Source organism: Pseudopipra pipra, chromosome 8, assembly GCF_036250125.1.
Source record: "Pseudopipra pipra isolate bDixPip1 chromosome 8, bDixPip1.hap1, whole genome shotgun sequence".
NCBI classification, from domain to species: Eukaryota; Metazoa; Chordata; class Aves; order Passeriformes; family Pipridae; genus Pseudopipra; species Pseudopipra pipra.
In genome coordinates, this window is record NC_087556.1 from 26,851,318 (window position 1) to 26,873,634 (window position 22,317).

At 46.5% G+C, this 22,317-nt stretch overlaps 1 protein-coding gene across 3 annotated transcripts in view; it reads right to left on the reverse strand.

Moving 5' to 3' along the window:
• The window catches only part of XPNPEP1 (X-prolyl aminopeptidase 1), a 31,312-nt gene extending 10,384 nt beyond the window's left edge, over positions 1-20,928 (reverse strand). Inside the window, exons 1-11 of one of the 3 annotated variants that reach the window (XM_064663268.1) lie at positions 20,818-20,928; positions 19,162-19,257; positions 16,355-16,485; positions 10,828-10,895; positions 9,013-9,113; positions 8,618-8,710; positions 7,582-7,725; positions 7,096-7,191; positions 4,843-4,924; positions 3,674-3,884; positions 760-849 (exon numbers count right to left, since the gene is read on the reverse strand). In XM_064663268.1, coding sequence (XP_064519338.1) covers positions 760-849; positions 3,674-3,884; positions 4,843-4,924; positions 7,096-7,191; positions 7,582-7,725; positions 8,618-8,710; positions 9,013-9,113; positions 10,828-10,895; positions 16,355-16,471 — 1,002 coding nt within the window. In that variant the 5' untranslated portion in view covers positions 16,472-16,485; positions 19,162-19,257; positions 20,818-20,928. Of the gene's footprint in view, positions 1-759; positions 850-3,673; positions 3,885-4,842; positions 4,925-7,095; positions 7,192-7,581; positions 7,726-8,617; positions 8,711-9,012; positions 9,114-10,827; positions 10,896-16,354; positions 16,486-19,161; positions 19,258-20,147; positions 20,169-20,457; positions 20,695-20,817 lie in introns of those variants that run through there. The other 2 variants (XM_064663270.1, XM_064663271.1) reach the window with 2 other exon arrangements.
• Between the last annotated feature and the right edge of the window lie 1,389 nt (positions 20,929-22,317).

Consider the following 22,317-nt stretch of genomic DNA (forward strand, 5'->3'; position numbering starts at 1 on the left):
TCTCTGCTCAGTACAACTATTTTTACTTCCTCTTAACTAACAGGGAGAAAAAAAGCATTGAAACAGAAAGTAACAGTTCCCAAGAACCTAAAAGAAAATATGGGACAAGCCCAGAATTGCCAACCCTGCTTTAACTGGCACATTTCTCCTGTTGTGAAAACTGCTGCTTAAAAATTAACAGGAAAGAAAAGTTCAGCCCCACCATGAACCTATTTCACAGGCAGCTTTTTTGCTTGAAAATATGAAGCTTCCTGGGAAATCAACCTTGTTTCCAGAATGTCATGATGATGAGACAATAACAGAGAGCTTTGAGGACACTGGCTGCTTCTGAACATCTTGGCCTGTGTTTTGCACCATGTGTCAAAGAATGTCTCTGTGTTCTTTAAGCTCTGTTTATTCAAGTGATAACAATTTTAAGACTCCACTGACAAAGAAAACAGAACTAGCAAAGGGGAAAGAACATCCCTTTAAGGGCCCACACTCCAAACAACACTTCTCAAGTCTGCGTGGTCTTCCAACAGAGCAAGGCTGTTTCCTCACACTATTGCAAATGTTGTTCTTCAAGGGAATGCAAAACAAACAAAAAACCTGCTTCAACAGCAGTGGATGTCTGACAGAAAGCCTTTTTTATCCTGTCATCCAAATTCTTGTTTGCTTTTTATCCATAACATTAAAACTGAAAGGAAAATGTAATTTCTTTCCCTAAACATAAAGCAAACCTGTCGCCATGTGCAAGGAGACTCTCAAGGCTTCACTTACATGTGCTCTTCTCATGCCTTCTGTTTCCGACGCGTTCTTCACAGCTTTTGCAATGCAGATGGGGGTATATGGGGTGAGGTATCGGTAAGCCTGCAGCAGAAGGACAGGGATTACTTGTGGATTAGTCAGACTACATAATCCTACAGATTTAATAACTCAGCTTGGCCGCAATTTGTACTTTGGCAGCCTCTCTCACCCTTCAGCGCAGTGAGATACTGGTTGCTAGTATTCAGCTAAGTGCACTGGGGAGTAAAGAGGAGAAAACGGTCCCTGACTGAAGGAAGAACAGCCACAGGGAAATCCAAAGAACTAAAGAGTCCATACTGTTCATACTGCCAGACAACCCTGATTATTGTGACAATAATTCCAAAGTATTCTATCAAGGTGGATATTATTTCATTACTTACACCACCAAACAAGCACAAGACAGTATCAACACTACACTAAGCCTGTTTAGGTCATTCCTCACTTATTCTAGCTTTGGTCTGTGTAAAATGAATGGGAGCAGGGGGAAGATCTAGATATCCTCAATACCATATATATAAATAAATGTCTGAACCATAGGTTTCCTGTTGCTGATGTACACTGAAGGCCCAGAGACAGCCAGTGAGAAATCCCAGAGACTACGGTAGAACTTGGGCAGTGGAAACAAACCTAAAAGTCACCTTGTCTTGTTACCTGACTGTCAACCTCAAGTGGCAGGGAGCAAAGGGTGCCCAGCCCAGGTATCAAGCACTGGAGTTGAATCTGGCTGGCCCTGCGAGGCTCTGTCTCCTCCAGCACTGAGCATCACCACTGTTAATGATCAGCAGCTCTGACAAACACATCAAGGCCTCAAGAAAAATGGAAGACCTTTGCAAAGTTGAGCTTTACATGCTGCCCATTCTGAAAGGAGCTTATATCAGTGGTTTGAGACAAAGCTTTCCTGTGCCTGGATGGGGTGACCCTGCATTAAGAGCCAGTAACTGATCCCTTACCACTGCACACTTCCCCAAACATCAGCTGTCCTCAGATTAGCAGGAATGCTTGGCTGGTTCTGAGCAAGTCTTCAGAAATACACCAGCTGAGGTGACTTGCCCAAGCCTCATCACACTTGGCATCAGAAGAAGGAAGAAGAACCAAGCCTATTGCCCCACAGTTCTCTGCTCTACCCATCATATACCAGGAGGTGGGATGAGCACTACAGATGCACAGCCCAAGCAACACGCTTTTTTCCTATTTTCAATGCATCAGCATACAAACAGATATCACTCAAATTCATGGAAAGGCACGGTAGACCCTCAGCAAAGACCAATTTCACATAAATCCTACATGCTCGCAATTTCCAAAGCCCTAAAAACAGCAAGACAATGACATAATTGTCAGAATGCAAAGTAAAAAAGAAATCACTTTCCTGACAAAAAAGTCAGGAAAGTCTTTTTATCAAAGACAGGATAAATGGTCAGAGTCTTGGATTGGCTTGCCTTTTACAGATACTGGTAGTTCCATTAATCTTCAGTGAAAAGCATATTTACATGCAGCTGTAAGCAAATCTATAAAGGGTTTGCAGATCTGTGTTTAATAATGGACTGGATTTTTGCCAGTGTCAATATTTGGCTCTGATGGAGACAGACAGTAGATGGACTTACAGCACTAATGTTCTTCAAAGCACTGCAGGCCAGTTCTCAGCTGGTGTGAAGTGGTGGAGAGCCAGAAAGGAACTACGAAAACTTTGGCTCTTTCAGTGACTCTCTAAGTGGTTTTTAATCAAGACATTTCAGTCCTCCTCTTCTGCTTTCTATTGCACAGAGCTCCCTGAGGCAGGGACTCTCCCCATTGCATACAGAGGGCATGTAGCACTGTAATGACTCAGTATCAGCCAAAATTTCCAGAGCTCACAGGGTAAATAATGTCACTCCAACTCATTACATTCCTTAATCTAGGTCAGACGGGATGCTCTACATAAATCATCTACAGCAACTAACCCAAGCTGGGAATAGATCATGGACTACACCTACAGCAAGGGGCTTTCTACGGTGAAGTTAAAAGAACAAGTTTATCGTGAATCCTCCACAGACTCACAAAACAATATTTATTCACAGTATCTGTTAGTTACTGGATATCACTGTAAACTGGATGGCATTCCAGAGAATGTGATCTCTGGCAAACAAGAGATGTACACAAGATGCATGGAAACCAGCTTATTTGTCCATAGTTGCTGCTGTATTCTTCCCCAGGTATCTCCTTTCATGGCTACTGGAATATTAGGTGGACTGTGGGAGTCCCAGACAGACATTCAAGTACAAGGGTAGCAAGATATAGCATGTATGGCTGAACAGAAATTATTCTGTTGCTACAACTGTCCCTCAGCAGATGTACTCACTGTGTGGACAACCAATGCCTGCAGGTTATCTGTGTCCTCACAAGGCTCCCTGCTGCAATGACTGTCACCTTGTCCCTCCTGCCTTCGGTACAAGCCTGATATCCTCAAGCTACTGAACTAAATAAGGGCAACCACCTTCAGACACTCAGATCAAGCCAAATACACCCTCCCAGAGGTCCTGCTCAACTTTCAATTTCTGCAAGTTTCCAGTTCTTACTGCTGGTCCATGTAAGGCAGATGCTCCACCCGTGGTCAGAATGACCCGAGTTCACCCTCTTCCCTCTCTCCCTCCCCTCTCTCGCTGTACTTGTTTTTTCTTAAGCTGACAATTCTTTGGCTAAATCGGCTTAGCGAGTTAGAAGGGCAGCCCCAGTGAGAGCAACTCCAGGATTAACAACCCCTCAATACCTCAGCAGGGCTGGATCCCTTCAGCACAAGCTCCAGCCTGCATTGTGCTTTGCAGAGGGGAAACTGTGGTCAGTTGCCCTCATTCACACCATTCCTAACCAGGATGAGCAGAGAAAAGTATTTTCCCTTGCAAGAGCCACTGACCTTGGGAATGGCCTCAGTAAGAGCATAGCTGGCTTTGTCGCTGAGCCACACTTTCTCCTTGGGTGAGAGGCCTGCAACAACAACCTGCAGCTCTGACAGGATAGATCCATAGGGCATCACCTGGATTTTAAACTCAGGTTCCAGGGTGGAGTCAAGCTGTAAGTGCTCCCTCACAGCTGGGTCCATCATCCGGTCACCATCAATGAAAAGCCTGAGAAACAAATCGGATACAACAAGTAAGTGGGACCACATCTGACAGTGGCTGGAGTTAAGGAAGGAATGAGAAACCCTTCTGGCAACATTTCAGGGAGAAAGGAGTTCATGAATTATGTGTTATACTGTGTCCTATGTTGTTTTAACCACTGGCCTTCACTCAGCTTAAATCCCGCTTCAAAATTAAGATGTGCCACCCTGCTGAGAGGAAAGGAGCTGATAGCATTTTTTTTGTATGATACATTCAAAATGGCTACATCTTACCACTGTGCTTGAAATAGGAGAGTAACAGAGGCACATAACAGCCAGTCTAATTTTTAAGTGCAACATCTGGAAATAGAAAAGCTAGTGTTGTTCTAAGTATCACTTTGTTCTCACTTTCACTGAATTGAAAAGTTCAACTCAACCTTCACACAACAACCTGTACTCATCCAGCCAGGTTTCACCTTAGATGGATCTAGGCGGCAGCTTGTAGATGCCTCTAAAAGACTTTTGCTTGCTAAGGCTCAATATATGGGGCAGTCACAGGAAAGAAGCCCTCTGTCATAAGCCAGCCCTGAAACTTTCCTACACAGTCCCTGCAGTTTTGAAGTGACTCAGCAATTAGACAGTAGTGAAAAGTTTTCCAGTGTCCAGGCCAGCATTGGCTCTTACTCACATTTCACCCAGAGCTCCAAGGGCCCTCCACATTATCTCAGGGTGACAGACAGAGGGGTCACCCATCATGTCCAAGGTCACTCAGCACATCCGCCAAGGTGCTGAGGAGCACAGCAGAGCTCTTGACTGCCTCTCTAGCTCTGATCAGGGCAGAAGAGTAATTAACATTGAGGACAAAACTGCTCAGAAAGGACACCAAGGTACTCCAGCACAGGCATTTCAAAAGATAAGTGCTTTGCCAGAACAGCTCTCCCACAGAAGAATGAATCTTGGGGAACTGAAGAAGGGAATACAAGCACCTGATTGTGTTCATTCCTATGACGGCGTATGCAAAAAATACAGGATTGTACTCAACATCAGAGCCTCGGAGGTTGAAAAGCCCTGAAAAATAAGAATGCCAAGAATCACAGTCCTGGTTTGTCTTTTGCAACATCAGAGAAAGCCAAAAATAATCTCAGCAAAACACAGTCAAGCAGTGAGACGTCACAGCTGCAGGCCGTGGGTCCAGCTCCCACCCAGTTGTCCCACGTCCTGTTGCTTTCCAGGCAATCCTAAATTTTTGCCAGGAGATGGCACCAGAACTGCAGTTTAAACACTCAGGGAAAGAAAACTGGTGTTTAACTTCTAAAGGAGGGCTGGCTTGGAAGAAAGCAGATACAGTCAAAAAAAGACAGGGATACGTGTACAAAAAGTAGCGTCTGACCCTTTCTGGTCTGTGCAATGCAATAAAAGCCCACCTCTTAACAGCCAGAAATCTTCAAAGTTACAAGTTATCATTTCATTCCAGTCCTTCTTTTGATACTTGAGGGAAGAGCAAGACACAATAGGCAAGAACAAAATACCCCAAAAAGGCCTCTCATTTGAGTGCCTACAATATCTCAGATTCAAACTGTATAGTCTTAGCTATTTTTCACAAAGATTTTATCCCCCACAACTCCAGACAAAGTCAAGAAGGGAAGTACATGTTCAGCATCTCCAAACTCCTGATTTTAGGGTCAAATAAAAACTCCAGGGTATCCAATTAGCTGAAATGAGTTACTCAAGCCAAAAAGGCCAGCCAGCAGGACAGCTGGGAAAAGAACCAACATGTCCTAAATCACAACCTAGCACTGTATTCATTGAACTGTGCAAATTCTGCCATGAAAGTAAAAATAGAGTTTAATTCTCTCCAGGGAAGGAGTAGGTCACTTGAATGCAGGAAAGAGCCACAAAGAACTCTTTACAGCATGGGTACAAACTTCCTTGCTCAGCCGACTCCCAATGCAATAAGGAGGCAACAGTCTCCTTTGTGGCTCTCTTTCTGTCCCCAGAACTTGTCTGGAGTGAATTGAATTAGATAAAATTAAAGACAACTTCTCCCCTTCCCTCTTTAGGATAAGAAATCAACCAGGCACCTGACAATGAGCTTCTCTCATGACCTTCTCTGGTCCATCTTAAAACTCTTGATTCATAACCAAGCTTGGCTTTCCTGGAGACATTTAATCTGAAACCACTTCAGGGCACCAATTTATCATTAATTTAATTGGAGGTGCGCCTGAAAAGGTGAGACACACAATCTCTGCTCATGCAGGCCTCCCCAGGGAGGAGTCATATTCACCACTCTCCAAAGTACTTCTTTCACAACACCTCTTTGCTCGGTGTCCCAGATCCAGGAGAGCCTCACCCAGCGCCAGAGATGTGGCAGTGGCAGTGCTGGAGCTGGGAACACACCACCTGCATTTCTACGTTTTCAGATCAGCGCTGACACTCTGCCAGTGCTGTGTTCCTACTGCACCAGTCTGTGCACTGGTGATTTCTGCACAAAGGACACACAGCACTAGAAACAGCAGTTCTGGGGAAATCACTCTGTTTTGTGGCCATTCTCCCCTCCTACACACTGGGCTGAGAGCCAGGGTATGATGACCTAGCCATCCTGGGGCCCCAAACACAGAGGGGATTCCAGTAAGACCCTAGGTTGAAATGATCAAGAAACACAAGTTGAGCCCAGACTTACTTGTTTTAACCAAAGCATTTGCTGAACACAGGAGAGGTAAAGACTGGCTTAAGAAGTTGTAACAATTAGGAAGATGACTGTGAATGCTGTGTACCCCACCCTTGCCTTATGTATACAAAGCCACATGTTGCACTGCTTTGTTTATAGCCCAGACTTCACAGCAGAAAACAGTCTCCATCTTTCCACTGGGTGAGGCAGCATCAGGATATTTTACAGCCAGAAAACCTCACAGTTCTTTTTTTTCTATCAAACTGCCTCAGGCTTTACACATAACCTTCTTCTCCCTTTGCCTGGGCTGCTTTTCAAAGGTGATTTGTGGCATTTCCTGGGCTAAAAAGGTTCTCAGGAGCTGCACTGGTGTAATAAGGCACTGTGCAGAAATACAGGCACACTATTTGTGACCTGTTATCACCACTGCACTTGATACACAAGTTAATCGATGTCTCACAAACAAGTTGTCTGTCAAAACTGCCTCTCACCCTGGCATGGTTCTTCCTTTCCAAGGCAGGAAGAACATTTCTTTGTAGGAAGAACTGAGAAAGGACATGCAAAGACTTACATGCTACTTCATCCAAGGCCGTTACCACAAACCACATGACTTTCCTCTCAGCCATTTTTGAACGGAGGGCTGTAATTTTGTCTCTCCAGCTGACCCCTGCAAAACATAGCATGAAAAGCTACAGTTACTAACTTTACCGAGGAAGATCACTTAAACACAGACCAACACACTGGATTGTGAAGGGACCCAAAACACACTGTGCTTCTGCTCCTCACTCCATTCTATTAAGTGATAGGAACGATCTCAAACAAGCTGCCCTCCAGACACCCATGGTTTGTTTTGAAATCACCCAACTTCCAGCAAATGGTTATTTAGAGTTTTGAGGACAAAGGGGTTGTTAGCTGAGGTTCAATCATCTTCTTGACCTATTCATAGTGGATCATATTGTGCTGCAGTACTGTTTTTCTCACTACCTTATAAGAGAAAAGCAGAAGGGGGATAGGACAGTAGAAACAACCCAGGTCTGTTGGGAGTTAAGCTTCTCACCTGTGTAACTCAGGTCAAGCACGATGAGAGGCTTGCAGGGGCGTTGAGGACAATCTGTCCAGATTGTATCGATCAGGTTTTCTTTGACAGGCACAAGGTCATGGCCAGCACTTCTCAAGACTTTGGACATCCTCTTCCACTGGTCTGACAAAGGGAAAAAAGTCAAGAGTGATGGCTTTAAAGAACACACACGGGTTCAACAATAGCCCTGTTCACAGAGGGCAGACTCAAGAATCTGAGTCTCCTCTTTTCTTTCCAGACTCTTCCTTCTTCCCATTCCCTTAAAAAAAAAAAAAAAAAAAAAGGCAAAATCTATTGCAATCACAGTTATACAAACACATCACTGCAGCCAGTGCTGGCGAGTAGTCACAGTCCTGGACAAAAGTCCCTGGAAGAAGCCCAGAAGCTGCCATAAGGGTGTTCCTCTACTCCAATGAAGAACCATGCTAGATCTAAGCTACATCTAAGCTTCCATAGAGCCAGGAGATGGATCCTTAGCCCACCTGAATCAAGCAAATATCTCCCCTTGCCTCCAGTGACCTTTGCATTGGGCCCCATGTGTTGAAGCACAAATAGATATGTACTCTGATATAAATGGTACCTCTCACTGTGCTTCCTACAGGGGAAGCTGCAGAGATGCTGAGACCACCAAGCAGGAGTAGCAGCGTGGATTTTGCCAGGGTGTTCTTGCTCACATGCTGGCCAAGGCATTCAGCAGCTTTGTACTGAAGTGCCTATGACAAGCCAAAGCACAGACAAAAGGAGGTAGATCGGGATTCTGCTTTTCAGGTAAGGTCACTGCAAGCCTAGAAAGCAGTTCTCATCTCTTGTGTTTTGTACTCAATCCATTGCTGTGGAGCTCTCGTGACACACGCCTATACCAAAATCCAACCTGTTTTGTGTAACAGTTTAACCCACCATCCCATCTGGGCTGGAACATGTTTAGCTGCACACCATCATACAACAGCTAGACAGAGAAGCAAAGAGCCAGAATATAGTTGCCCAAGCCAGAATTATAAAATAAAGTAAAACCAACCAGCTGGAATAATGAAAGGGTCCACTCCCACCTTGGAACATTCTGGGAGGACACTCACTAGCCAATCCTCCTGAGTTGGCGTATCTTTCAGACCTTAGAGGATTTAAAAAAGAAAAAGAGGTTCAAAGAAGCAGTCACACTGAAACGTTCCCACACTATGCAAAAAGTCCAAACTAATGCATTTAGTAACGAATGTCTAAACCCATCGGCAACAGTCATCACAGGACACTAAAGCAGGAGCAGCGTATCCAAGATGTCCCTAAGTCCCTGCACGATGGGATATCCCAAGAGCCCAAACTGTACATGTGTGAAGTGACCAAACAGTGAACAGCCTGTGAACAGCCTGTGACTGTTCTCTGTTTATCAGTGGAGCAGTATCCCAGCATCCTGCATACCCATTTTCATGAGTGTCCAGTTGTTATCCATCTGATGTGCCGCCTGCAGGAAATAGCGCCCGTCAGTCCACATGGCCGCGTGCTGCTCAGTGACTATGGCAGTACCTAGGCAGGAAGGTAGAAAGGTGTAGTGATTCAGAAGTGTGCAGACACTGTGCAGAAATACAGACAGCAGGGACAGTGTCTGAAATGCACTCTAATTCCCTAAAAGGCACCTCTGCTCACTGTTCAAAAGTTGGTCCTATTTCAGTACTCACTGTCTCCTCTGAACTATGACTTTCCAAATCCTATCTGAGACAGTATGTACAAGGATGCACCCTAATGAATTGCCTCAGATGAATTTGACTTAAGCAAACCTCAGCAGTCAGTAGAACTGAGTAAATGGGGCTTCCAAACCTTCTGTAACAGACTGTGGTCTCCACTTGGCTGTTGTCACAGTAACACATACTGTGCATCCCTAAACTCCATCCCATCTTCTTCTGGGGAGGAAGCCTGGGCTCTGGCCATGCACAAGGAACAGCTGATACTAGGCCTGCAGAGCATACATGAGTATCATGAGTATCACTCCCAGCTGTCAGCTGCACCTCTTTCCCAAATGTTACAGCTCTAGCAGAGATGGCCGAATAGGAAACATGAACATAAACTTCTGTTGGTTCCAGAGTCTGTCCCATTCCAGTGACTCCAGATGGAGGGATGCAAGCAGACAGCTGAGGGGCAGTGACATCTCAGCAAGGCACTCGAGCTGCCTTGCTCTTGGCAATACTAAAAAAACCATGGCACGAACAGAAACTGAATCCAAGTCCTTTGAGTCTGCATCTTGATCATACTCTCTGTCACCAGAAACTGAAGCCCAGATTACCAGAACAGAGTTTCCAAGTATGAATTCATTGTCTTCTACCAAACTCCAACACAAACCACATTTTCAGCTGCTTCAGCCCAAAAAGATGAAGCAAGAAACACAAGGTGACCCTTGAGTGAAACCTCACTGATTTGCTGAGCATTAGGCTGGGAAAATGGACCTTCCAAGTATATAGCAAGGGCACAAATTATAGAGGAAGGTTATGAAGAGGTCATGCAGAAGGCACAAAATTCATACAGGATTCATGTTAGCCATTAACAGCAGTCCACAGCACTGGATTTATCACCTTCCACATGAGATCCCAGAGCTCATAGGAACTGATGAACAGACCCTCCAAACACATAGGTACTGGTATTTATTAAACTGATTTACAATTAGAGGAGAAAAAAGACTTCAGTAGACTAAAGTGACTTTCCAACAACCACAAAGCAGAGTTAATTTGCAGAGCTTAGGGTACAGCCAGGGTAAAAACTAGGTCTCTTGAAACACAGACCTATCCTACAGCCAAGAAAACATCCTGTCTCGGCAAGATAAGCAAACTTTTCCACAGTGTTCGGTTTCCAAATGCAGTGTTTCTGGCCCTGGCTCTATTTAAACAGAAAGGCCAACTAAAGTCCATCTACTATTCACCCAGCCCAAATGGGCAACATAAAAATCTGTTCATACTGGCTGCACATCAAAAGAAATGACCGCAGGTTATAAGCACCACATTAAAGAGTTAACAGGATTTTACTTTAAGAGAGGTTCATTTAGGGGTCAAACATTTTCTGAAAACTTGTTATTCTGCTGATATTACATAATTCCAGAGGGTAGCCAAGACATAATTCTACAGATGCTGAAATGGGAATAAACAGTCCAAACAAGCTGAATAGGTTTCCTTTTCCATCCTGCCTCTATGCCATGAATGGAACTATTTCTTTATAGGAGAATTATGCAAGAACCCAAGTTCTGGAAAGGTACCTGCAGAGCCATCAAATCCAGAGATGAACGCCCTTCTGCAATCACAGGGTGCAATGTACTCGCTCTAGAAAACAAAAGAGGCAGCAATTATTTATAGCAGCAGGGGAAAAAAACCCGATCAGCTGATGACAAATACTTTGATAAGCTTTTTCTCCTAAAGGACACCGCAGGGAGAACAAAATGAGTTAAAAAATCCCAGGCTCTACTCCACTGGAACATTTAATCATCTGTGATTATACTGTATTTATGTTCAACTGGTGGGTTTTTTTAAGCTGCAGCACTTTTCTCCCACAAACATCTGTAAACACTGAAGTGCTTCAGAGTTTGCAGACCTTTATTTCACACTCAGCCTCCCCTTTGGGCAACAAACAAATGATGCCTTTGAAGCTGCAATGCAAAAGGAAGAGAAACCAGAGGCACTCCTTGATCTTGGAGACCAGACTAATCAGTGCATAAAATCTGTAAAATCGACTATGTCCAGCAAAGTCCCCTCACTCGCATTTACAGGAATTCCTTTCCATAACAATGACATTGAAAGAAAATAATCAAAGTGGTAAAACTGTAAAAAATTTAATCCTTAGGACCTTTCATAAATAGATGCTGATCCTCTCACTCCTCCCTTGCCTACTCAAAATCAGACTACAGCAAAAAATGCCAGCACATGGTTTGATGGATGAGAGGGAATCAAAGGCTACTAGTCCATCCTCATCCCAAACCTATCACAAGCTGTGATTGTGGGCACATCCCTTGGCAGTATTGTAGAAGACCTTGAGAATGCACAGACATCTGATACCCTCAGGAGCTGCCAAAATTAAAAGAACAACTGTAACTTTATGTGGCCTACAAGCCTTTTTTATGGGACCCCATTCTGGCAAGTTTGGAGGTCAGAACTGCTGAGTAGGTCTGTTAATTAACTAGTGCAACTCAGCAAATTAGCTTAATCCAGGCTGACAGCACCAATGTTTGAGCTGCAAAACCCCTGGATTTGTACCTTACAAATGGTTAGAAACCCAAATCTGTTTCTCAGCCCATAAAGTTTCTCTGCACCCAGCTGTGCTGGGGCAAAAGAAACATCTTATGGACTGAGATAAGAAATTACAGCCCAATTCTCAGGCAGTTTTAGTTCCTACTGTGATAGAATCACCTGATTGTTAGAAAATGCTCCCTTCAAATCTGTTACTCTTCACTGTTCTGAAGAAGGCAGAGGGTTCAAAGCACAGCAGTGAGGAAGCACAAATCACAGCACCTGAGACCAGCTCTTTATTTCTGCTCCAAATCATGCCATGATCAAACCCCCTCCAGAACAGCCATGTCTCTCCCCTCCTGGGAGAAGACCCAGGCAGCAGCTACCAACCATTCACCACTATCATTTTGAAATGGAGCCTTGCAACAGCAAATCTCATGGCCCAAAAGAGGATCTGGCTGAGCAGCTTTTGCTCTCAATTGCCAGAGAAGATTCCTGGGATATGCTCCAAAGAAATCCTCCATTTCATCCAAACACTAGTGAAAGCTGGCAGAAAGGAGGGGGGTATGGAGACCATGCATGCCCTCATCTCTGACCAGCTAGTTTCCCATGCCTTTTCTTGTCCAGCCCCACTGGGCTGTGACATATGCTCAGCAGCTGTGGAGAGGAGAGGGGTCAGGATACCCACCTTGGGAAGAGAGAACTGCCCTTGGCACAACTCTAGCTGATGGGGCAGCTCTGCCTCAGCCCCACACAGCACGCTCTCACCACTAACCCCCTTTAAAATAATAACAAAGGCATCAGCAGACAGAGAGGACAAAGTCATTCAAGGAACAGAATCAAGTGTTTGTTTCCCCGCTGCCCATTTCACAGCAGCAGGATGAGGATTCCCCATTTCAACATTTCCTAACAGCTATTCAGCCTGACATATCACTAAGTACATTCCAAAACAGAGCAGTGATTTCTCTTCCATTTCTCTTTACTGACACAGCAGAGACTACAGACTAGTTTGCTTGTGCAGACATGAATCTCACATTCATAGGATAGGTTAGCAACACAAACTGTGAAATGGATGAAAACAGTTCAAAAAAATATAAAAAGAAAAAAACAAGTGTATCTGTTTTAGATCTGGTAAAAGCTGACCTAAATTAGCAAAGACCTTGACTGTTTGAAATTACCTCATGCTGTCCCATCCACAGCCAAATCCAGGGCATGAGGTAAATGGGCTTTAAAAGGGAGTATAAGGGATCTGGAGGGAAAGATGGTTCATTCATCTGTCAGCCTGAATTCTTGCACACCCACCTGTTCTGTTTCAAGCAGCAACCCCCACGGTACAAAGATGAAACCATGTTTTGCACGAGCTAAAATTACCAGGGGAACACCTGTGTATGCCAAACAAAGCAGAGACCACAGCACAGTCAGAACAAGGTATTTCCCTGGGGCTTGTCTTGCAGCTCTGATGGCCTTCAACCTGGCCCTCCTCAGGCCTTTTACGTCTGCTTTTCACCACACCTGTCAGTCCAGCAGACAAAACTTAGGGCTACATCACAAAAATGCTCATCTAAGCCAGAAAGAACCCCAAATATCAGTGGTGCTTAACCCCAAAGCCTGCAAGGTTAAGCCATTAACATGTTAAAGCTTATTCTAGCTGAATGTCAACCAAGATCAGCAATGAAAAGTGCAGCTCACTACCCTTAGCTTTAACAACACTGGTGTCATTAAAGAACAAACACTGCCGTGTACCTGGAGGGAGGTCAGTATTCACTGCCAAAAACCAAACTGCACTGGTAAGAACTGGAACAGGTCAGTACAACCTGTGCACAAGCTCTCTCTTGCTTTATAGACCTGCTGATTCTTCAGCTCAGCACAAGTGTGTGTGAGAGGAGCCAGCCCTGAGCAGAAGACAGCACCTCTGCCAACCCAAACACAGGGCCCTGAGCTGGGCAGGTGTTTCCTTGATGTGGAAGACCAGTCAGATATGACTAAATTTGTTTTGAGTCAAGGCCTGGAGGTAGAAGCCAGCCCCAGTTAAGCTGTAACTGCCTCCAAACCCAAGCTCTAATCCAAACATCATTCCCTCCCATTAAGAAGCTCCTCCAATCTCTGAATATTTCCATATGGGCAAACTCCAGATTCAATGTAAACTGCATGACTCAACATAAAAAATGGATCCTGCATTTAGCACTGCAACACTCCAAAAGCTCTGATAGACATTTTTAACCAAACCACAAAGGACTTACATGCCTCTTTCCCCAAAACATGGCTTTTCACTCCTTTGTCATCTTTGGACACCTGCAGCCACAAGATCCACCTAGCATTCATGAAAGGAAGTGGGACTCTTTGCATGGACTTCATCCCACTTTTGACTGGGACTGCTCTCCTTTCTCATCTGCCTCTGGACCACCCAGGTCTCCAAGGAAACAGTCTGTTTCTTCAGACTTCTTATCACCAGCATCAAAATTTGCAAAAATTAAAGCAGCCAGACAACGTCCAGGGCTGACTGCAAGAGCCACAAATCCAAGGTATTAGCGGCTTTGGTTAAGCCAGAGTCAGAGCCAGCTGCTTTTGAGAAGCTCTGCAAGTCTTTCAGTTCCTTACACAACTAAACATGGAAAGCAAAGGATACAAATGGTGGCAGAACTCCTGGCAGTATTATAATCTAAACCTCCTAGCCTTGCAGGAAAACCAGTATTAAAAGCATGACAGAAGTCAAAGCTCAAACAATCCCAGTGTTACAAAGAGAAATTAGTCAGCAAGTTGCAGCATCAGGGTGTATCAGCATCAGTCCAATCCCAGGGTTCCTTTGCTACCCAGAAGGGAATAGAGCTTCCCCCAGTCTAACCCTGTGGCAACACCACAGGAGGGAAAGCCCTCTTTGTTGACAAGTTCTGTGATGTGGATCCCGGGACAGCCTCAGGAATAGCTGAGGCAAGGACGGCAATACACAGCTTGCTTAGGCTGTGGGGAGGAAATGGTTTAGGCCACCAAACACTTGGGTATCATTAAATACCCAAGAACAATGTTCTGAGTCATGGAAGGAGCTGCCCAAGACCAAAATCTGACTGTGGGGCTGTAAAGTTCTTGCTTGCACACAGCAAACAAACCCTTGCTTGGAACATGGGGAAGCTACAAATCTCAGGTTATCTCAGTGTACCTGGAATCAGTAAGGCTGTTCTGGGATCGACAGGTTCCCGTCAATGCCAAAAATTGCACCAATTCCCAAACCTCACAGAAAAAAAATCCTGCACCAGCTAGTCAGGAGGCACCAGGATCAGCAGTGTTCAGTAATCGTTTCCATTCAGATAGATTTGCTCTGCAGAGAAACCTGACCAACTCGCCTGGCAGGAAATAGCAACATGGGGTTCTCTGCTTAACTGCACTCTGTCAAGGAAAAGAAAGCAACAGAAAAACCCAGAAGTCCTGAGGGTCACATTCTTCAACTCACATGACAGCATTTAATGTCTAGTGAAATGAAACCGGAGTTATATATGGACAGAGGCAGCTTGAGGCAGGAATGCAGCAGACAATAGCAGCTGCAGAAAACGCCTTCCCCCTACCTGCCCAAGTTTGGATCTCCCTAAGAGGAAATACAAAGCTGCACATATGGTCCCAGGGCACAGGCAAGTCTGGACCCGGCTCACCCCAGTGCCAAGTCAAGGGCAAAGGTTCCGAATCAGTTGCATTTTGCTCTTGTGCACCCTGGGGAAAAAGGGAGCTTTGGGTGTGAGCCAGGAAAGCTTCAGGTCTTTTGTTTCCTGAAAATGGCTGAGGTGGGAAAAACCCTCGGCAGTTCTTGGGTCTCTTAACAGAGTGAACAGAAGAGTAAAACGAGCACATGAGCCAGCAGGGGAGGTAAAAGGCAGTTCAGCAATTTCAAATTTATGTCACAGACTACAAAAATCTTAACAGTGGAAGCAGCACACATCACAGTTACTGCCATGGGTTACCACCCTGGGCCCAGACTTCCCTCCTATCTTAAGAGCATAGAACATGATGCAGAGAAGCATGGAAAGGGAAGCATCATTGTGGTCTGTTCCTTCTCTGCCTCTCCAAAGGCTCCTCCATGTGAGATCTGAAGGGCTTTAGCATAAGGCAGCAAATTCCAGTAAGAACTTGATCTAGTAAAGGGAAAGCTCTGCAACTAATCCTTCATCACCTCACTTAACAGTATGTGTTGATCAGGAGATGCTAATGGCGAAACTAAAGCCTAGATAATGTTTGTTCCTCACCCAGTAAATCCATTCTTCCCAACAGCCAAGATGGGCACAGTAAGTGCTCTGGCAAGCTCTCTTTTCTGCAGTATGAGTTCCGTGGAGACAATCTGATGAGAAGTTGTTGGTAGACTGTCCTCTCCGATTTCTTACAAGAACATAAAAACCTCAGTCTCCTGAATAGACCCCAGAAACATTTTTCAACACAGTATTTCTCAGATTACAAAGATTTTTATGCTGTAACCATTAAAGCAAGTGAATGAAGGGTGATTTCAGTTATCTCTGGCTTTTACCTTTTGCAGGGAAGGAAACCACGATCGTTCCCACAATCAATGCATCCATCCATACCTGGTGGGCATCTCCAGAGGGCACTATGTAGGCTTGGATAGGTTCCTGGACATACTTGGGATTCTTCATCACCTGCCGCAGTTGCTTCAGCAGCTCTGTTGTAATTTTCGGACTCATCTTCCTACCTACAACTAAAACAAAGCACAAAACCTCAGTTTATGCAACCATTCCAAGTCACTCACGTGCACAGGCAAGGAGCCATCACCACTGGAAACTCCCCTTGAGGACAACTGTGCCAATATCATCCCTCTCAGATCAGAATTTTGTCTGTCTTGTCACTCATTTTCCTTAAGAATAAGGGATCAGGTTAAGGCCAGAGAATCACAGCTGGTCGGCCCTGTAAAGGGTTTTTCCCACCTGGTGAAGGATGGCATGCCCTGTGGTGATACACATGAGCTTAACACACTGGCCAACCCTTCTTGCATGTGGACTGGACCAGGAACCACAGCACCTCATACATTCCCTATGACAGCCAGGAAAGGGCTTGGCATGCGATGTGGATGGTTCCAAGTATCCACAGATCAGAAGTAGCTCCACCTGTGACATGCACTGAGAGAAACTTCCAATCTTTTCACTCTGGGGTCAGAGATGCTGTGGCTTATATGCTCAGGCTGCTGGGAGAGCAAGACACGACATCAGGAACTCAGGAAGGGACCAACTACAAATGCAACTTTTAGAAGTTTCACTATAGCCCAGAGTTTCATAGTGGACTGGTGAGTGGATTAACTCAGACAAAAGATATCTGCTCCCAAGGACACAGAGGGATGCATTCACTGGCCACATTCACCTCTGGGCTGTGTGCTAGTTCATCTAGAAGAACACAACTATAACAGGAGGAACAGCCCGCTGAGCTCTCACAAGGGACTGCCAGAGGACAACTTATGGGAACCTCCTCTAAAGACCTTTGGTAAATGCTCTGCAGATCTCAGCTGGTGTCAGGCAGGGGTGGGGTACAGCCTGGATGGAAGATCACAGGGGAAAACAAGGGCACAGGCCAATCGCACTCCTTGGCTGTGGTTTTGCAATGGATGCATCTTTGGCATTGCAGTGAACATCAGCCTCTCAATTTGCTACCCAAAAAGTGTCTCCAGCCAGGGCCCGCTGTGAGCACCATGCACAGTGACTGCACCAGGCCGTGCTGCTGTGCTGGCACAAGAGAAAGCTGCAGGGGAAGGCACTCACTGACTGCAGGATGTCAGTGGGGAGATGTGCAACTGTGGGGGATGCCTGGCCAGAAAGTCTATGAAAATCAAGTAACCTGAACTTCCTCAGAGATTCTTTCCATCTTTTCCTCACTCACATCTCCAAAGGGTGCCAAAAGGGAGCCTCTTCCCAGTTCTCTACCCACTTCTTTCACATTTTTAAGAATGTGTTGGGATCTTAAAACTTTAATACTGTCACATTCCAGGGCAAGGTGGGCAGGCTGTGTGCTGCTCGAATGCCACACACCATGCAGTATTTTATTCTGACCAGTTAATTTCACAGCTCATTTCACAGCCATGTCTACAAACAGATCATGATGGGAGGAGCAAACAGCATGCAAGTCTAAAACATTTTTTGCTTATCCAGGCACTTACTCTATTTACACCTCCCTAACTACCAGGAGTCCCAAGTGACATTATGGTCTTATGCCAAAACGCAGTAAGGCACATCCTTGCCCTGTGACGTTTGCCATCTAACTGGGAAAGTAGAAAAGCTGCCTCCCCTTCACAAGCCATTAGAAGACATGATTTGACCAAGATCACACAGCAGAGCTGTGACCAAGTCAAGAACTGAACCAAGATCTGACCCATTCAGGTATAAAAATCTCAATCCAAGCCCACCATTCACGTCTCATCACAGGAAGTTTAGAGCACACAAGACTTGTGTGTGACTGACTTTGCCCACACAGGTACACTGTGTTTCAAAACCCAGATCACATGAAGCAAATTAAGGTCAAAAGGCACTGAATCCTCAAATTGGTATTATCTTGTCCCTTTGCTGGGATTAGATTACACCTCAGATTTATTTCCAGGACAATTTTCATGTTTTTATACAGTGTTTGCAAGCTACACTGAACTTTATAATACTGTGATTGTTTCTGTCTGTCTTCTGCAATGAGCTGCTGTAACATTCTATAACATTACTGCTGATTTATGTTCTGATAGAGTAAAATACAAAGGAGAGAGAGCAACAACATAGCGACTAGCCAGCAGAAAAGAATCTCTTTCTACAAACTCATAAGGACACAGCTTCCATTCTTGGCCTGTGCTTTGTCTCTAGGAATCTAAAAGTCTCATATAAACAGGCAAGGCATGACAAGGCTTTGCCTTTTAATAAAGCTCCTTGCTGACAAGCCGTGGTTTTCTTAGCAAGCAAGAGATTCTCTCAAGGACAAAAAAAATCATTTAAAAAGTACTCTCCCTGTTGAAAGATTTGCTTACAATATTAAAAACAAAACTAAGCTCATATTGAGAAGGACATTTATTTTAGATAATCCCCACAGTATAAGAAACCCCTTTCAAAAAATCCTCCACAAACTTTACAATAAAAATTGTCTTCAGTTTCCAGAGAAAGAGAAGCTATTTTCTCACAGATCTTTGGTAGCCCTTTATTCTGGTCCTCATATAACTTTTAACAGGTGACTTCTCCTTCCTTGGCCATAATTATAAGCCTCTATAAAGTTAAAACAGCTTCTCAATCATTATTTACTCATGCCAGTGATCAAAATCAAACACGGCTGGAATTAAGGTAGAGGATTTAACAGTTCAAGGACCAGTCCCCTTCTGTGTCCTAACTTTTTCAAAGGTATCAGGCTCCCTTATTACCTGTCTCTGTAGTTCCCCACGTCTGGATGCCGCTCAACTCTGCTCACACAAAATACCATCCAGCTCTTTGCTCGGCCTTCATAAGCTCCACTGTACCTGAGAAAGCAAAGGGCAAAACTGAAATGGCTAACAAACTTTGCCCCCCAATAAAACACTCTCATCCCCCAGCAATGAGCTGAAAATGCATTAACACTACGTTCTACTGGCACAATTAGAGATGCACTGAGGGTGAACCATGAGGCAACAGGGAACGTCAAGGGCCAGGCATTTGCTTGTCAAGACTTATGATTAGATCTTGAAAGTGTGTGCTGGTTTATGCCAATTTGTTCCCCATTTCCCATGGGGAAACCAAGGCAGAGCAGGAGTAACATGCAAAGTACCACTGCATGACGACAGTCAGAGCTGGATCCCAAAATCTGTCACTGTCTAGACATATATTATCTACAACTCACTCAGACTGCAGGAGGCAGTTCTGCAAGAGCTCAGAGCAGATCCTGCCTGGGCAGCAACTCCATCAGACACACAGGGCAAAGAGCAATCGTGAAAATGCTGTCAGAGGAACCAGACACCCGCTCCTGCCTCCCACATGCATGGACAGCGATGGGCTGCCAGCGAGGGCTGGGGATACCAGGCCCAATTTGTCAAGGTGTGTGTCAGTGCCATGGCAGGGACAGGAGGCAAGGCCAGGAAGTCTGGCTACAGCTGGGTCTGCTTATGCCTGTGTCAGATCACTCTGAGCATTTATGCCCCGTTTTCTTCATATATGCTCATCCTGTGACAATTTCCTCTTTGCTTTCTCTTTTATGTATAGCCTTGTTCAAAATAAGCATGTAAGCTTGCATAGTGAGGATTCAGCAGCACCACCCCAAAGCCAGGCCTCTCTGGCCTGGGCTGGCTGCACGCAGGGCAGCCCAAGCACTCACAGCTACATATGGAGGCACAAGCCCCATTGCTCGTCCCTCCCTTGTATCTGCCTGCACACTCACCAAACAGAATTACAGAATTGTCAGGGTTGGAAGGGACCTCTAGAGATGATCTAGTTCAACCCCTGTGCCAAGGCAGGGTCACCTAGAGCACGTGACACAGGAACATGTCCAGAGTTCAGGAATGACTCTAAAGAAGAAGACTCCACACCCTCCCTGGGCAGCCTGTCCCAGTGCTCTGCCACCCTCAACATAAAGAGGTTCTTCCCCGTGTTGAGGTGGAACTTCTTGTGTTTTAGTTTATGGCCATTACTTCTTGTCTTGTCGCTGGGCACCACCAAAAAGAGTCTGGCAGCATCCTTTTGGTACCCACCTTTGAGATATTTATATGCATTAATGAGATCCCCTCTCAGTCTTCTCTAGACTGGACAGGCCCAGCTCCTGCAGTCTCTGCTCATAGGAGAGATGCTCCTGCCCCATGAGCCAAAAGCCTCCCCCAGCCCCACTCAGGAGTGACAGGGCCGCTGGGCCCGGACACCCCGCCTGGGCCTGGCTGTCAGTGCTGGATGCCGTGACGAGGCCTGGGCCTGGACACCCGGCCAGGGACCGGCCGGAGGGGCAAGCTGTGCCCGGGCCGTGCTGACCCCCGCGGCCGGGCCCCGGCCACACGAACCGCTCCGTGCCACCAGCCCGGGGCTCCCGCCCGGGGCCGCCCCCGCCCGCCGCTCCTCACCTGCCGCCGGCCCGCCCGCCTCCGCCGCGTCAGCGCCACGTGGGCCGGCCGGGCCTCCCCCTGTGGCATCACGGCTGGCGTCACGGGGCGGGACCGGGATCGGGACGGGGACGGGGACCGGGACGGGGACGGGGACCGGGACGGGGACGGGGACGGGGACGGGGAGTGGGATCGGGATCGGGATCGGGATCGGGACCGGGACCGGGACCGGGACCGGGACCGGGATCGGGATGGGCCCCGCGCACCGGTGCCGCCGCAGCCGCCCTGCCCGGCGTGGCCGCCCGACTGAGCCCGGGGGGGCCGGGGCAGCCCCAGTGCACTGCAGCCCCGCCGAACCCCTCCCCGGGGAGGGACCGGAGCGGAGGCCCTGTCCCACACTTCTCACCTCCGCGACCCTCCTCGCTCTTGAACTTCCAAAAATACGTCTTTGGGGGGTGCGAGTGTCTGTGGCCGCTCAGCGAGCGCACCCGGCTCCGCGCCCTCCACGCCCCGCAGGCCTCCGGCAGCTGGGATTTGGGAGCTGCCCGAGGCGGGTGGAGAAGAAGGGGCTGGGGGCTCACAGACTTGCCACCCCAGCACCAAACTGATGGACAGGTTGAGATTAGGTATTAGGAAGAAATTCAGTGCTGTGGGGGTGGTGAGGAACTGGAACGGGTTGCCCAGAGCAGCTGTGGATCCCACGTCCCTGGAAATGTTGAAAGCCAGGCTGGATGGGGCTTTGAGCAACCCGATCTAGTGGAAAGTGTCCCTGCCCGTGGTTGAGACTAGATGATCTTTAAGGTCCCTTCCAACCCAAACCATTCTATGATTCTATGAAAATCTGGCCGTTTGCCATGTGTGCTCTCTAATGAAAATACCTTCCACCACCCTGCTCTGCCCCGGCAGTTTTTTTTACAGGTGGGCTGAAGTAAACCCTACTGACAGAAACACGACGCTGTTACAGAAATGGAGACACCAGAAGATCAGCACCAAGAAAGGCTACAACAAAATAAAATAAGTGCTTTGTAACTGTGTCCAGGCAAGAGGGGTTTGCTTGCAGCAGTGTGTACCCTGGGGACCCTCTGGCCCCAGCATTGTGACAGTGCTGCATCCACCCCTTTCCCATGGGGTTCAGCACTGCACCCCAGTTAACTGTGACTCTGCAAAGGGTGAATAGAGGAGGAAAATCTGCTCAGTGGGACCCATCTTAGTTCAGGGCCTCTCACAAATCCTGGGGCCTCAGTAGAGGAGAAGGTGCTCAATTGGCTGCATGGGCCCGGTACTGGGCCATACTTGAAGATGCACAGGCTGGGGGCTACGCCCAACATCCCACTGGTAGGGAAAGACTGTGTGAGTACATGGCCAGCTCATGAAAACAGTTTCTGGGCCTCAGTCTGTTTGCATTTTTCCAGGAGAAAAAGTGCAGCCAGCAGCTCCTCTGCCCTTCCTCCTCCTCTCCCTCAGTCCACACCAATGCTATAGCCTGCAGAGCTTTACCCACAGACTGCCAAACATTTGCTG